Source organism: Panicum hallii, chromosome 6, assembly GCF_002211085.1.
Source record: "Panicum hallii strain FIL2 chromosome 6, PHallii_v3.1, whole genome shotgun sequence".
NCBI classification, from domain to species: Eukaryota; Viridiplantae; Streptophyta; class Magnoliopsida; order Poales; family Poaceae; genus Panicum; species Panicum hallii.
In genome coordinates this window covers 32,996,902-33,014,914 of record NC_038047.1, presented here as the reverse complement: position 1 = coordinate 33,014,914, position 18,013 = coordinate 32,996,902, and the positions used below count along the sequence as shown (strand labels likewise).

The following is an 18,013-nucleotide window of genomic DNA, read 5'->3' as shown; positions in this document are numbered from 1 at the left end:
CGCGGCCTGCAGCAGCACCTCCTCCCCTCCCCGCCAGCAGCGCGGCCAGCGGCACTTCCTCCCCTCCCCGCACGGATGATCGGCGATGCAGCCCGCGTCCGGCCTCCCCTCCGCTTGCTGCGCGGCAGCGCAGCCAACCGTCTCGTGCCATGGGCCTGCTTGGGCTAATCGGGCCATCGGGCTGGCCCAGCATGGCTAAAAGTCCTCCATGCCGTGCCTGGGCTGAGGCCTCGGCACGTGGGCTGGCCTGGCCTGGCACGAATAAGTAATCGGGCCAATCGTGCTGGGCCTAATCGGGGGGCCGGGCCGTGCTGGGCGGCCCGAATGGCCAACTATACATACACTGTTTTTTCTTCTTGTGTAGCAGTTGCATCATAGCTCTGCCCATTGTAAGTGTATTTACTTTCACGAAATGGAAAAAAGATAAGCAAAGGGAAAAACCTAATTATGCATGATGCTCATGATTTTTGAAAATTTAAAGGGAGCGTCTATACTTATGTCATCAACATCTTTGATTCGTACCACTAAATCCACGTTGCACGCAGTAGCTGAATGGTCCATTCTTTGCTTTCAAAATCTCTGCACGGGCTGCATAACAACCGAAGCGCAAGTAACTGCAAGAAAAATAATGTGCTGGATGATCATTCTGGTTCTTTACCGAATGAATGATCATTCACTATAACAAAAGCAATTAATTGCTTTTCATTGTTACTCATGTGGAGATAAACCTGTGAACATATATGTTGTAATCTTTTCCTTTGTGGTACTCCTTTGTAAAGTAGGGATCCGTCCCATCAAGAACGCATGGAGCATTTCCAACTGCATTTGCAGAGATAGCATAGGCCATTTGAACCGATCCACCGCCCATATCAATCATGAGGCCCATTGGCTGATTCCATAACCAACTGGATGAGAGTTAGTAGCTTCACACTTGAGGTGCTCTCTAGTAGTGACTAAGTTTGACTTTCTTGATAAGGGAGCAACTCATGCGGATAACGCCAAATTAACAATGAATTAAGAAAAGCACAAAGACATGTTCTAGTCAAATGTGTTACTCAAATTTGTTATTCATATATGTACAACTCCACGATATGGGAACCCCGCATTGTATGGACATGTGGAGTTGTCGCTTTAAGCATGTAATTGGTTTAGGGACCAAAGAGGATGGGTTGGCTCCATCCTACTTTTCTTGGTTAGGATGAATCCATCTCATGTTTGATTGAAAGGAATGGGTGCATCCCTATTTTCTGTTTGGTTTAGGGGTTGAGAAGTGTGGGTTGGATGATCTTTTCACCACCTTAGAAACCGTTATTTTTGGAGCCCACCTATCATTTGTGGGGTCCATTTGTCATCCTCTTTTATTTTTCTTTTTATTTTTTTTATTCATGAGCCTTATCCTTTCCTCACATCATATCGGAGGGTGGATGGAGGAGTTTCAAGCTCACTTGAGCGCCAGCCGCCCGCCCCTGGTCTGCTTCTGCAGGAACTCGTCCGCGGCCCCGCTCGCCTGCACTGGCCACCCGCTCGCTTGCGTCGTCCATGGCCGCCGCTCGCCTGCGCTTGCTGACCGCTCACCCTAGCCCGGCTCGCGTCCTGCCTCCGGTCTCTGCTTGTCCCTGCGCCACCCGCCTGCCCCTGAGCTGGCTCTGCTTGGCACCCCACCTCCGGCTGGCCGCTTCCATGCTGACCGCCGCTACCTCGGCCCCGCACGCCTGCACCGCACTGCCTGCACGCCGGCAACCATTCCCTCGCCTTTCGCGTCTGCACCGCGGCTGCCGACCGTCACTCCATCGCAGAAGCACGCGTGCAGACCCGGGGCCATGGGACTGCGCACATGGCGTACATATTCTAGGATAGGGGATGGGTATGGCCCACACCCTACACCAATTGTAACTACTTATACCGTAGTAGAACTAGTCGGAACATAAGGAAACTACCCAAAAAGTACTCGGGTAGGACTTCTGAGCTCGTATCCGGCTAGTATTTCTATGTAACCCTATCCTCGCAAACTATATAAGGGCGGGAAGGGATCCCCTCCAAACAAGATCACCCCGATCACCGACTAAGGCAATACAAACCACACACAGGACGTAGGGTATTACGCTCTCGGCGGCCCGAACCTATCTAAACTTTGTGTTACTTGCACTTTCGAGTTCCTGATCTCGGCGACATCCTACCTACAAACTCACCACCTTGGGCGTATCCCTTAGTGGGCGTAGCGGTACAACACCGACAGCTGGCGCGCCAGGTAGGGGTGTTCATCGAGCATCCACCGAAGAACCCGATGGCATCTTTCAGCTTCACTAGCACCGTGCTCGATGAGGGCACAACGTTCGTCTTCGGCTCCTGGATCTACGTTGCCAATGGCTCGGGTGGTTTCAGCGGCCACCTAGCCAACTCCAGAAAGCCGGAGGCCTTTGCAGCAAGTCGATGCAGCGACCTCGACGAGTTCGTTGACAACCTCGATGAGTTGTTACTCCCCGATCTCGCCGGGGAGACCGAGAGGATGTCCGTTTTTGATGCGACTTCAACTCATGCTGCAGCAGGACTTCTCGGATCAGACTTAGGCAATTCTGCTTCGGTCAACGAGGAGGTCGCACGGTCTGAGTCCCTGTCTGACTTGGAGGAGGACTTAGATCGTCTACTCAAACTTGGAGACGAGAGAGCCACCGCCTGTCTAGAGGCCCCTGTTTTCGACAACAACTCGGACTTAGATGACAACCCCGAATCATTTTCGGGTAGTCACCTGGTTTGACCGTAACGTCTACGCCACAAGGCCGGTTCGTGTACTGGAAGGGCTTAGAACCCTCTGAGCTACTCGAATACGACTCCTGCCTTGTGGCCTTCACGCAGAAACTGCCTTTTCAGGAAGGCAAACCCCTCTCTCGCATCTCTGAAGAGGGAGAGGGTAGCACAGAGCTAATCTAGTACAGCCATACTGCTGAGAGCTCACCAGATCATCAAGTCTACATGGCTTCCCTTCGCAATGCGGATGACAACAAGCTGGGTCCTGAGTACGACGCCGAACTACTCGCAGACGTGTCTGCTGACGAGCGTAAGGCGGATGCCCCTCAGGACGACAACGAGGAGTACAGAAGGATCCGACGGTCAAAGAACGCCAAGCGTGCCAAGCGTAGGCGGAACATGGAAAACCACGCACACAACCCAATATACCAAAGGAACCTCAACAACGCTTTCGCAGCAGCTGCAGATTGGGAGTATCGCACACCGATCGGCGCCATTGCAGAAGCAGCACTTCTAGCTCAACAACCCCTAGATATAAAGGCTGCAATATCTAACCCAGCGCGCGCTCATGCAACTCGATGGGCAACACCCAATGTCCTCAACTTGGAACATGCTCTGGAGATCTGAGCGTCATGGTGACTTTGCATAGATTAGTCGCACCCCTGGAGGATGTCCCGGATATCGGGTGAACGATAATCGCCATCACAACCAGGACAATCCAGTCGGCCACGGCAATCCCCAGGGCTAGCAGTCCACGCGTGGCCATGTCGAACAAGAGGTGCAACAATCGATATGCCCACCCCACAACTGGCACAATGCAAGGCCTCAAGGCGAAGCTCCACCCGAGGCCAGACTCCAGAACGCCCCTACAATTGATCTAAGGCAGAAGATCAACGACGGCCGAGATGTGCGGCGCCTCATAGAGGCAAGGAGAAGGGACCAACCTGACAAGTATCCCGACGCTAATGATAGTGACCGCTTCCCCGCGTTCACCTCCAACATCACCTAGAAATCTTACCCCAAGGACTTCAAACCAGTCGGAATCCCCAAGTACGACGGCAAGCAAGACCCCCGCCAGTGGATTTGTTGCTACTCCGCCGCCATCGAGGTATTTGGCGGATCCAACTCCACCAAGGCGCTCTACTTCCTAGTTGCCTTGGAATCCGCAACCCTCACTTGGCTCGAAAGCCTTAAACCAAACTCCATCAACTCCTGGGAGGACCTCAAGAGGGCCTTCATCGACAACTTCCAGGGATCCATGATCTGAGCAGGTACTCGTCATGATCTGTCCTAGGTTAAGTAGGAGCTGAATGAGACCCTAAGGTCCTACACTCGGTGTTTCTTCAAGACGCAAGCCACCATCGCTAACATTACCGATGGAGACGTCATCCGCTACTTCCAGAACAGCCTCTTCTCAAAGCACACTGTTGGTGTTTAACCGGCTGCCCACTGAGGGATATGCCCAAGGTGGTAAGTTTTAGGTGAGGAGACGCCAAGATCAGGAACTCGGAGGTGCAAGGAACACAAAACTTAGACAAGTTCAGGCCGCAAGGTGCGTAATACCCTACGTCCCGTGTGGTGATTTATATTGCCTTGGGTGTAGAATGATCTTAGGATCATCTGTTTTGAGGGGGTCCCTGTCCCCCCCTTATATATCCGGGAGGTCAGGGTTACATGAATCCTAACTGATACTAGCCAAAGAATCGTACTAGAACATATCTCCAGTAGATTCCCTCTGTACCGACTAGCTTTATCTCCTATTCATACGAGATAAATAAGAGATAAATGAGATAAATAAGAGATAAGACGGACTTAATCTCTTAAGCCTGTTTAAACTACGTTATGTACACAGTCCCGTGGCCCCGGGTCTGACAAGCCCCCGAGCTCTTCGTAGCTGAGTACTGCAGGCTTCTCGAGTACTTTTGAAGTAGTCTTCGGCTTCTTCTGAAGCTCCATCCTGAAGTTCTTCTTCGAATACTTACTTGGCTATATCGAAGCTATGAGGTGCTCATGCCCCGAATTATATCCTTGATATGGTGTGCGATTGAAAAATCGCACTCCATATGGAGTAGCCCCCGAGCCTTAGGTTGAATCGGAGAATCAGGCTGAGGGTCGCATTAAACTTGAATCCTCCTTACTTACTTTTTCAAATAGATTCGAAAAAATAAGTACTCGATGCCACGTATCCCGCAGCCCCCGAGCCTTGAATCCAAATCTCTCAGGTTTGGAAATAAGGATCCAAGAACCGTGGCATTGGTGTTACTCTGAAATTCCGAGAAAAACTCTTCACCTTCTGCACAATCAAATTGAGCCTCCCGCTAGTTTATTTAACCGCGCGGTGACTTAGAGTTTCTTCTGCACTCTCTGTCTTCATATGAGTCATCTTCGAGTAGTTTTGCGGCGTCCAGCCCCCGAGCTTACGAGCCAGGAGAGCCGAAGGAGCCATGTTGAGTAGTGTACATCGCCTAGCCCCCGAGCCTAGGGACTAGTGGAGCTGTGATGGCACGCCGTGCTGCCTGGAGAGTTGTTGCCGAAGCTTGATCTAAAAAAGACAATGCATACATTATGTAGCATAATGCAAAGATACCGAGTAGTACTCAGTAATAATATGAAGACACCAAAATTTATTCAGTATAAAAATTGCTGTGTCGAGCTCTTTTTTAGGCCATTTAAATCTCCCGAGCAGTCCACCTATTACGTTTAAGCACCTGGTCTTGTTTTAGCCGTTGCTCATAGCGTGTATGAGATCTTTGTCTCGTGTACGCGTAGAGGCGTTAGGTGTGACAAAAGAGCCGAGGTTTCACGGATTAAGATATGTGCTACTCGAGTAGATTAGCGACCGTTAAGAGGAGACAACGAGCAGAAAGTAGTCGTCATGCGACAAAGAGGATGCGCAGTGCGCAAAAGTAGTCGACGAAGTGTAGCTCTGGAGGGTTTCAATGCCCGTCGAGAGACGTAGACAGATAAGTAGTCGATCATGGTGTAGCCCCCGAGGGTTTCATACCCGTCGAGAGGCGTACCCAAAAAGGTAGCCGATCATGGTGTAGCCCCCGAGGGTTTCATGCCCATCGAGAGGCGTACCCAAAAAGGTAGCCGATCCTGGGAAAAACAAGTCGGAAAAGGTATAAGTCACTTAGCTTGATTCGTGGACGAATGTCGATGAAGCCGTGGAGCTTGTTGATCGAGCTGTGATGATTTGTTGATGAAGCTTGACTAGTCGGAGTCGATTCCGACTAGTTTTCAAGTCGAGGCGAGTAGTCAAAGTAGTCGGTGGTGGGCCGCCGATCGTCCTTGTGAAGTCAAGGTGCCCCACGGTGGGCGCCAGCACGGCCTTCTGGTGAACTGGAAAGATGCCATCGAGTTTGCTGGTGGATCTTCGATGCGCTCCCCTACTTGGCATGCCAGTTGTCGCTGTTTAACCGGCTGCCCACCGAGGGATATGCCCAAGGTGGTAAGTTTTAGGTGAGGAGACACCAAGATCAGGAACTCGAAGGTTCAAGGAACACAAAACTTAGACAGGTTCGCGCCGCAAGGTGCGTAATACCCTACATCCTGTGTGGTGATTTGTATTGCCTTGAGTGTAGAATGATCTTAGGATCATCTGTTTTGAGGGGGTCCCTGTCCCACCTTATATATTCGGGAGGTCAGGGTTACATGAATCCTAACCGATACTAGCCAAGGAATCGTACCAGAATATATCTCCAGTAGATTCCCTCTGTACCGACTAGCTTTATCTCCTATTCATAGGAGATAAATAAGAGATAAATGAGATAAATAAGAGATAAGATGGACTTAATCTCTTAAGCCTGTTTAAACTACGTTATGTACATAGTCCCATGGCCCTGGGTCTGACACACACATACCACAATTTCGAACGCAACTGCCCGACCACTGCCGTGGAGCTGCGCGATATGATGGCACGGTGGGCTGACCAGAAGGATGAGGACAACGATCGCATCCCTAAGCGCAACAATGACAAGTAGAGCAATAGCAACAACCACTTCAACAAGGGCCAGCGGAACAACTTGGGGAATCTCTGAAAACGCAAGCTAGACCAAGAAGTCGCGGCCGTTGGGCCCAATCGGCGGGGCAAGAAGTTGGGGAGCAATCAAGCACAGCTTGAGAAAGTCCTGCACAAACGATGCCCGATGCACCCGAAGTCACAGCAAACGCTCTTCGAGTGTGTCAGCCTCCGCAAATCATTCAACGCTCCACTCCTTCCTCAAGATGTAAAGTGGAAGGATCAGGACGATGAAGACAAAGGTGACAAGTTGGGGGGATCAAGATTTCCAAGACCCGAAGAATGTCATCAATGTCATCTTCGGCGAAGACGGTGGCTTCCACTCGAAGCGCGTGAAAAAGTTGATCCTGCGTGAAATCCTCTTTGTCGAGCCCACCATAAAGAAACCTCTGAGATGCAGCGAGGTCCTGATCTCCTTCTCTAGGGATGATCAGTGGACCAGCTTCTCTGAGCCAAGAAAATTCCCGCTCGTCCTAGATCTTATCGTGGCAGGCTCACAGTTGACTCGAGTACTCATCGACGGCGGGAGCGGCCTCAACCTACTCTTTGCGAGTACATTGAAGAAGATGGGGTTGAACATCTCCAAGATGCTTATCCTAGCAGAGCTCCATTCTACGGCATCGTCCTGAAAAATGTGGCTACATCACTTAGTTCAGTGGTCCTGCTAGTCACCTTTAGGATGAAAGATAACTACCGCACGGAGTACATCAAGTTTGAGGTGGCTGACTTCGAGTCGTCATACCACGCCATCCTCGGCAGACCAGCTTTGGCCAAATTCATGGTCGTGCCTCACTACGTCTACTTACTACTCAAGATGCCAGGCAAAGCAGGCATACTCACATTCCGTGGCGACTTGAAGAAGTCGTATGACTGCGACCAAGAGGTGATCGAGTATGCTGTGACATCACGGATGCCAGAACCTTCCGCGGAAGTCTTCACAGCTGCGCAAAAGCTCACGGACTTAGAGATGGAGATCTCTAATCAGAGGCCTAGCCAGTCCATGGTAAAACCCAACCCTAGCAACGTCGGCATCAAGGCCATCTAGCTGCAAAAAAGCGACTCGTCCAAGACTGCTTTGATTGGAGGTGGCTTGAATGACAAATAGGAAAGCGCACTCATTAGCTTCCTTCAGGCCAACTATGACATATTCGTGTGGAAACCAGCGGATATGCCGGGCCTGCCCAAGGAGTTGATTGAGCATTGCCTAAAAGTCGACCCTAAAGCCACTCCGAAGAAGCAGCGACTACAGCGCTTCGCCCAAACAAGAATGAGGCCATCAAGAACAAGTTAGCAAAACTACTCACGGCTGGTTTCATTAAAGAAGTCTACCACCCCGAGTGGTTAGTCAACCCTGTATTAGTTCTGAAAAAGAATAATAATGAATGGAGGATGTGTGTGGATTACACTGATCTCAACAAACACTGCCCGAAGGATCCCTTCGCGCTCCCATGCATCAACCAAGTCATTGACTCTATGGCTGGCTGCGTCTTGCTTTCTTTCCTTGATTGCTACTTGGGTTACCATCAAATTGCTCTCAAGGAAGAAGATCAAATCAAGATTGCATTCATCACCCCTTTTGGAGCATATGCCTACACAACTATGTCCTTCGGTTGAAGAACGCAATAGCCACCTATCAGCCGGCTATCCAATTATGCCTTGCTGATCAGCTACATCGCAATGTTGAAGCCTACATGGATGACGTGGTCATCAAGACCAGAGCCCACGACGAGTTCATCCGTAATCTCGAGGAAACCTTCAACAGCTTACGCAAATTTTGGTGGAAGCTCAACCCAACCAAGTGTGTCTTCGGTGTATCACAAGGGAAACTACTCGGGTTCATCGTTAGTCACTGAGGAATTAAAGCTAACCCACAGAAGATCACTGCCATTACAGACTTGGATGCCCGACGGATGATCAAGGATGTCCAGAAGCACATAGGCTGTATGGTGGCCCTGAATAGATTTATCTCGCAACTTGGAGAACGGGGATTACCCTTCTTCAAATTGCTCAAATGACATGACAAGTTTCAATGGACCGAGGAGGTGAAGCAGACGTTAGAAAATCTCAAGCATCACCTGCAGTCACCCCCCATCTTGACGGCTCCACAACCAAGCGAGAACCTATTACTCTACATCACCGCGACTACTCACGTCATCAGCACGGCAATCGTGGTGGAACACCAGGAGGATAGCCATGCCTTCGATGTGCAGTGGCCAGTCTACTTTGTCAGCGAAGTTCTTTCAGAATCCAAGGTTCATTACCCAACAATTTAGAAACTACTCTACGCTATACTCATCACCTCGAGGAAGATTCGCCACTATTTCGACGCATACAACAACTCGGTGATCACTGATTTCCTATTGGCGGATATTCTCAACAATCGGGACGCCACTAGGCGCATCTCGAACTGGAGGCTCTTACTCTCGACTTCAAGCCTCAAATGACCATCAAGTCGTAGGCACTAGTCAACTTTATGGCAGAATGGCGGGAAAACCAAGTGGAAGCCCCAGCCAACCTGCCAGAGCATTGGGTGATATACTTCGACGGCTCAATCAAGCTCGGAGGCGGTGGCATAGGAGTACTCTTCATCAGTCCAAAAGAAGAACAACTCAAATATGTATTCCAAATACTATGAGGTCTCAAACAACAAAGCTAAGTACGAGGCACTACTGCATGAGCTACGCCTAGCAGTCTCTCTGGACATCAAGCGGCTACTTGTTTACGGTGACTCCTTGCTGGTGATCCAACAAGTCAACAAAGAGTGGGGTATCAACAAGGACACCATGGACACGTACATCGTAGAAATATGAAAGCTCGAGAACAAGTTCTCGAGCCTAGAAATTCATCATGTGATTCGCGACAACAATGTCACACCCGGTTTTTAAAGGACAAACCGAATGCATAACTATATGTATGCCAGGATCAAGTTCCATACATGTAGTGACTTCATCAGTGAATAATCAGCAACAGTATTACGAAAAGAGAATTAAAAGACTATAAAGATTATCAGAGTTATACAGCTTATCCTGGAAATGAAGACTCCAAACTTCACAGGCAATCGACCGGGGGTTGTGCAAGCCTAGAACTCAGCATTATCTTCAAAAAGCTTCACACCACTTTCTCCTTTGAGCAGTAATTATAATAAGTATGAGTACACTTATGGTTGGTACTCAGCAAGTATTGGGAATTATATGACATGAAGGCCAAGATCAAGGAATGGCTGACTAGCTTACTGCGATAAGCAATTTTAATTGGTCAAGTTTTATTAGCACCTGATTACTAAGATATAAGTTCATACCAAAACCCACTTTAAAAGAAATAGAAGAGATATAGCATAAGCATAACCACAACCATTAACATGGTCCACGATAGCCATAACCATAAACATGGTCCACGATAACCATAACCATAACCATAACCATGGTCCACGATTTAATTCATCTTCAAGTTTAATTAATCATGTGAGGGTCCAAGCCGCTCTTAACCGTGAGCACGGCTGATATATCAGTTTTCACTCTGCAGAGGTTGTACACTTTACCCACAATTCGTGTCTCCCAATTTGCCCGAGGTAGCTAGCCTCTTAAACACTTCCGAGGTGAGTGGCAAGGGATTCACTATGAGGCCTTTACAAAGATTCCCTAACTTATGACAATCCGCTAAGGTTTCAAGTCAAAGCGGTCATAACTCTCCCTAATGAGCCAGACGCCTTAACCAGGACCATATCATACCCTCAAGAGGACCGAGCTATACCCCGACGATGCAACCCCTCTTGCCCTTTCGATAAGATTATCATAAACTAGAGTCTCTAATTAATTAGCCAAGACCAAAGCCATATAGTATTGTGGTTGCACTATTTTCCTGGGTGGTTCTTGATGTTCCGATTAAACATATAATCTTGTGATTAACAACACAAAGAGCATGAACATGGATAAAACATGTGTAGCATCATCATCGCTATCATCAGGGTTATATATTATTCCCGAACCATAACCAGTTATAGCAACTAAGCAATAGCTACCAACAATAAAGGTAAAACCCAGGTTGACAAGGGATGATCATAAAGACTAGGAATATCCTTAATTAGGATCCATCAAAATTAGGACACATGCATGCATATAAAGGAAATGTTATATTTATTATAATTATTAGGACAAAAGCATGATCAAGGAAACACTTGCCTTTCTTTTAGAGAATAGCTGCTCAGAGTCTTCAACTCTTGTTCTTGAAACTCTAAATCTTCAAAACTCTTGGATCACGCTCCTTCTAACGTCACACAAGCATTGGGCCAAAATCATACAAGCAAGCAAACAAATAAGAATAACTAAGAACGGGTACGCCAAACAAAAGGAAAGCTTTGAAAGAGCATACAAAAGGATAAGGCTCGTTGCTACGGTCACGAGAGCGAAAGGAACGCGGAAAACGGAGCTAGGGTTTAAAAGATACAGCTATCGAAAGATTTATATTATAAAAGAAATAAAAGAACTATAGGCTTTCATTTATTTTAATTTAGAAAACTGATGTAAAAGATATAAAAGAGAATATCTCTAATTAGTATTAACTCATAATATGTTTGCATTTATAAAGGCAAGGTACAACTTAATCAAATTTTACATATAATTGTCTATGTACCAATTATCTGAACTAAACAATTAATTAGAAAGAAACCGGTGAGAGCATCTAAACGTCAAACTTTATGATTCGTGTTGCAGTAAACAAATTAAATTACAAACACATTTAAGTTGTATTAATCCAATTAACATTAATTATGAAAATCGGAGCAAAGACTTAATTGGATTCTATTTCGGAAAACTAGATGAGAGGATATTATTCAAATCAAATTGATATCTAATTTTAAAAATAGGAATTATGGTACAATAGTACTACTAATTGATAGCTTAGGGTTTTAGAAGACTAACGCAAAAGAACGGATCGAAACGGATCTAAAGCAGAAACTACGCATGAAACAGTGCTGCAGGGACCTATATGTAGTTAACTATAGCTTTAGGGGTTAGCAGAAAAGAAATACTAGACTCAGAAAATAGTGCTTGCAGAAAAGTTCAGGGTTAGATCTGAAAAATTCTATGGTGGGGCTGGATTGAGAAGATGTAATAGATCTAGGGGGTTTTCTGCAAATTTCGCAAGACACAGAAATTTACGCAGTAATTACAGAATCTTCCAGGGACTAAATCATGAAAAGCTTGGAACAAAACAACAATGGTGGTGGCGGCCACTGTTCCTCAAATTGCCGTCGATTTCGAGCACGGGAGATTGCGGGAAGCGGGGCAAATGAAAAAGGATGATGAGGGGATTCCATTCCATACCTACTTACCGCGGGGACGCATCGTGGTGATCGAATTTTGCGGAGGAAGATGCGGCGGCTGTTCTGTTCATCTGTTCTGGGCTTCTATTTATGGTGGCAGCGCTCCTGCTGTGTGTCGGCGGCACTGCAGGCTTGACAGGGGGGCGCAGGGTGCTGGGCAAGGCCGGCGGCATCCTGTGGCGCGGCAACAGGAGTATGCAGCACGGGCAGGGACGGCAGCATCCTGTGGTGCACGAGCTCGGGCAGGGCCGGCCTGCTATTCGTGCACAGCAAGGGCATGGTGTTGGGCAGAAGGTAGGAGGGCGCGGAGCTCGGTGTAGGAGGAGAAGGGCGCGATGGCTGCGGTCCTCCTGGTGGTGCCCATGGCTCAGGGGCGGCGGCGTCCTGGGTAGGTGCGTCGCGGCGATGTTGCACGGTAACAGGAGGAAGCTAGGGACGGTGGTAGGGCAGGGGTTCAGGCGCCTGGAGGAGAAGAATGGGAGGGGCCTAGGCGCTCGGGGAGGCCATGGGCAGCGGTACTGCAGGAGCGCACGCGAAGATGATGCGCGGCAGCGGGGACTCGAGGAGAAGGATGCGGCGGCGTTGCATAGGAAAAAGATTACAAGCAGGAGGTCATGCTGTGGCCTGAGGGTTTTGGCTCGCCCTTTATAGGGGTGCTGTGCGGGGAGTCCGAGTTCTCCCTGTGCACGGGTTGGGCCTGAACAGAACAGAAAATGAAAAAGGGGAAAAGGAAATGACAGGTGGGGCTGTGATGTCATAGAGAAGGATCAGGGGAATGGAGCGACTGGCTGCAGGAACTCGGGGCGATTTAGAAAGAGGTCGCAGGGGTGCAAGCAGCAGGGAGTCATGGGGGAGGCTAGGGCCGGCTACGTGTGCAGCAGGGACGCGATGCAGAGGCTACGGGGAAGGAAAGGTGCAGGGCATGTTTAAATAGACCTGGAGATATCGGGCTTGGCTCAAACTCGGACGAGGAGAAGGACACGGCGACGCTTCAGGCTGGGACTCATTCTTGAGTCCCGATGGCCCACGGGAGACGAGATTGGGCTGACCAGCAGGTCCCACAATTTAATGAGCAAAGAGAGGATAGAAGAGGTAACGGAAAGAGGAAACAAGAATGGCGGAGCGAGTTTGGTTATGGGCTGAAACAGGTTTAGGTAAGGACCGAACGTGAAAACGCGCTGACCGAACTGGTTAAACAGGAATGGGCTATTCGAAAACATGAAAATATCAAAGAGGGAAATCAGGCCGAGCCGTCGGAGCTGACGGTGATCGAACATTCGTCGAAAAAACACTGAAGACGAGCCACGAGGCGTCGTTTTTAAGCATGACTTGATCGGGGAGAAAGGTTAGAGAATCGGGAGCTCGATGGGACATCCTAAGATTCGGAGAGGATAAGGTTAAAAGGATATACAAGAAAGATACGGCTCGGTCCAGCTACGATGAAAATCAAAATAGAAATATTTTCCAGAACATATTTTTAAGCTTAAAATAAATCTAGAAAAGTCCAAATAAATATTTTAACCCACGAAAACTATTTCTGGAAGAATCCCAAAAATTTCCAAGGAAACTCGGGAGGTAATTTGGGACACGAGGATTCCAAATAAAATATTTGGGACTTATGAAAAAGAATTTTAGAGCCTTCCAAATAAAAATGGATCTAGCTCTAGGATAAATAGAATAATTGCTAGGAAAATCTTTAAAATTCTCAAAAAATCCTATTGATATATGAACACATTGTAAAAGACATTCACATCCTAAAATTAAGTTTTTTAGGGTGTGACAAACAATGTGGGAGCGGATGTGCTTTCAAAGCTGGGTTCTGATCGAGCTCACATCCCACCAGGAGCTTTTCATCCGCGAGTTGCATCACCCATCCATCAAGACACCAGATCAAAACACCATCACTCAGGGTCCAATAGAACCCGACTGAGAGGTCTTGATGATTGAGGTTGACTATTGGGTGACATTTCTCGACTTCATAAAGGAGTACAAACTACCCCCCGGTGTTGACCCAAAAAGCGATGAGGCTGGACACATCCTAAGGCGTAGCAAAGGGTACGTTCTAGTCGGGGACAAATTATACAAGCGTGGATTAGCATCAGGCATACTCATGACGTGTGTCCGCACGGAGGAAGGCGGAGAAATACTCCAGGAGATTCATGAAGGCGCTTGCGAAAACCATGCTGCTTCTCGCACGCTAGTTGGGAAAGCATTCAGATCCGGGTTCTAGTGGCCGACTACTTTGGTAGACGCCGAAGCACTCGTTCGCCAGTGCACAAACTGCCAGTTCTTTAGCAAGCAGCCCCACGTCCTGGCCCACAATCTCATTACCATACTACCTTCATGGCCATTTCCAATTTGGGGCTTGGACATGATAGAGCCCTTGACAATTGCATCTAGAGGTTTTACCCACGTGTTGGTAGCCATCAACAAGTTCATGAAGTGGATCGAGTACAAGCCAATTACAAAGCTCTCTGCAGATTGAGTGGTTAGCTTCATTTGTGACATCTTGCACCAATTCGGCTTTCCCAACACTATCATCACGGATCTGGGATCCAATTTCCACACGCATCAGTTTTTGGATTTTCTACGAACGCAGTGCTATTGAGGTCAAGTATGTTTCAGTGGCTCATCCGCGGGCCAACGGCTAGGTTGAGCGTGCCAATGGCATGATCCTTGATGGCCTGAAGAAAAGACTCTACGATGAGAATAGCAAAAAGAGTGGCAAGTGGATCAATGAGATCTTATCAGTAGTCTGGGGGCTTCATACACAACCAAGCAAAGCCATAGGGCAGTCACCTTTCTTCCTCGTCTACGGGTCCGAAGCTATACTACCGGCTGATGTCATGTGGAAATCTCTTCAACTGGAGATGTACAAGGAAGGCGAGGATAATGATGCAAGACATCTCAAACTTGATTCGGCAGAAGAAGTCAAATGCAATGTTTTGCTCCAGTTGGCCCGCTACTTACAAGACGTCTGTCGTTACCATGACCGAAATGTTCGACAACGATCTTTCAATGTTGGTGGTATGGTCCTTCGCCGCATCCAGGATGAGACCGGGCTGCACAAGCTTAATTCACGATGGGAGGGACCCTTCATCGTGCTCAAGGTTACAGGACCACGATCGTATCGCTTACAGTACCCTGATGGCCAGGAGGTCCCAAACTCCTGGAATATCGAGCATCTACACCGTTTTCACCCTTAGCCAACTTGTATCCTGAGTTGTCAGCTGCAGCGCAGCATGGTTACTAACGGGGCATCGCTCACACACTTCCAATACTACTTCGTTTATTGGTTTACGACTAGTACTATGTGTAGTTTACTCAAGGGGCATCGCTCCCATACTTCTATTATTACTCTGTTTACTGATTCACGACTAGTACTACATGCAGTTTACTGAAGGGGCATCACTCCTACACTTCCAGTACTACTTTGTTTACTAGTTCTCAACTAGTACTATGTGCAGTTTACTGAAGGGACTTGCTCCCATACTTCCATTAACACTCCATTTACTAGTTCTCGACTAGTACTACGTGTAGTTTACTGAAGGGAACTCACTCCCATACTTCCGGTACTACTCTGTTTACTAGTTCTTGACTAGTACTACATGGAGTTTAATCGCTCCCAAACTTTCAGTACTACTCCGTTTACTAGTTCTCGACTAGTACTACATGGAGTTTACTGAAGGGGACTCACTCCCATACTTCAAGTACTACTCCATTTACTCCGTTTGCTAGTTCGCGACTAGTACTATTTGGAGTTTACCGACGGGGACTCACTCCCATACTTACAGTACTACTATATTTACTAGTTCTTGACTAGTACTACGTGGAGTTTACTGAAGGGGATTCACTCCCATACTTCCAGTACTACTCCATTTACTAGTTCTCGACTAGTACTACGTGCAGTTTATTGAAGGGAACTCGCTCCCATACTTCCAGTACTACTCTGTTTACTAGTTCTCGACTAGTACTATGTGTAGTTTACTGAAGGGGCCTTGCTCCCATTACACTGTGTTTACTAGTTCTTGACTAGTTTTACGCATTGTCAGCAACCTCAACTCCTCTAGCTCCCATGCTTGGGGGCTAGGCTCGACAGGGCACTTACCGTGCTTATGGCAGATCATTTAAGCTCTCATGCTTGGAGGCTGGATGCTGCAAAACTACTCAGAACAAACCTGATTTAAGAGGCTTTTCAAGATTTATCTCAGGAAGATAATTGTTTAACCATTATTTTAGAGATTTTATCTAGAAATAAGGGTTTCTTCAAATTTTTAACCCAGAGGTCTTATCTAGCCATTGACTCAAAGAAAAATGTTTGATTTGAGCGGTAATTTAGGGCACTTTTTGGAGAAGTTATTTGTTTAACCATTTTTTTAGGGAATTCATTCCGAAAAAAGCAGTTTTTGAATTTCTGAACCAATTTACCTATCTTAACCATCAAATCTTTATCGTCATATATTGCATTCCATGATTCTTTGGATCCTTTTTTCCAAACCTTGGGGATCTGGATTCATGTCGGGGAGAACCGGCGTAGTCGTTGCTTCTTGGGGGTCGCTTTCAGATCGACTTTTAGGCAATGCTCAATCAACTCCTTGGCCACCCCTAGCATATCTACTGGTTTCCACGCAAATATATCTTGATTAGCCCTAAGGGAGTCCACGAGAATGAATTCCTATTTGCCATCCAGCCCGGCATTGATGAGTGCCGTCTTAGACGAGTCGCCCTCCTGCAGTTGGATGGTTTTCACACCGACATTGTTGGTGTTGGGCTTTACCATCGACTAGCCCAACTTCTTCTATGGAGGTATAGCTGGAATCACCATCTCCAACTGGGAGAGCTACTATGCGGTCGTGAATCCTTCAGATGAAGGTTCTGGTACGCGTGTAGTTGAGGCGTACTCGATTGCCTCTTGATGGCAGACGTAGGACTTCTTCAAGTCACCACGGAAGGTAAGGACCCCTGTCTTGCCTAGCATCTTGAGGACCACGTAGATGTAATGGGGTACGGCCGTGAATTTGGCCAGAGCAGGTCTGCCGAGGATGGCATGATACGAGGACTCGAAGTTTTCCACCTCGAACTTGATGTACTCCATACGGTAGTTTTCTTTTGTCCCAAAGGTAATTGGTAGTGTTACCGAACCAATCGGTGTAACCGTGTTTCCTTCAACGATGCCGTAGAACAGAGCCTTGCTTGGGGTGAGGATCTTGGAGATGTCCAGCCCCATCTTCTTCAAAGTACTCGCGAAGAGTTGGTTGAGGCTGCTCCCGCCGTCGATGAGTACTCGGGTGAGCTGTGAGCTGGCCACTACAGGATCTAGAACAAGCAGGAATTTTCCCGGCTCGAAGAAGCTAGTCCACTGATCCTTTCGAGAGAAAGAAATTGGGACCTCGCCGTATCTCAAGGGTTGTTGTATGGCTGGCTTGAGAGATAAGATCTCACGCAGAGTAAGCTTCTGCGCACATTTGGTTGGGAAGCCGCCGTCGCCGCCGAAGATAACATTGAGGACGTTCTTGGGATCTTGATATCCCTAGGCCCCCGACTTGTCTCCCTCCTCATCATCCTTATCCTTCCCCTTTTCATCCTAATTAGGGAGAGGTGCGATGAGACACTTGCGGAGGCTGATGCACTGGAAGAGTGTGTGCTTGGACTTTGGGTGCATCGGGCATTGCTTATGCAAGATTTTCTCAAATTGATGCTGCTGGTTTCCCAACTTCTTGGCATGCGAGTTGCACTCTACAGCCGTGACTTCATGGTTTGGCTTGCGCTTTCAGGAGGGTTCCGAGTAGTTCCGCTGGCTTTTGTCAGAGCGGTTGCCGTTGTTGCGCTTGGGGAAGCACTCGTTCTACTCGTCCTCTGGGTCGGCCCATCGCTGCATCATGTTGCGGAGCTCCATCACAATCTTGGAGTGGTTGCGGCCGAAGTTG

The 18,013-nt window shown here is 47.9% G+C and overlaps 1 protein-coding gene across 1 annotated transcript; it reads right to left on the bottom strand.

Annotated features, from left to right (window-relative positions):
• Positions 1-16,929: 16,929 nt before the first annotated feature.
• LOC112898212 lies at positions 16,930-17,313 on the bottom strand. Its single transcript, XM_025966583.1, has one exon. The coding sequence runs from the start codon at positions 17,311-17,313 to the stop codon at positions 16,930-16,932; it is 384 nt and encodes a 127-aa protein (XP_025822368.1).
• Between the last annotated feature and the right edge of the window lie 700 nt (positions 17,314-18,013).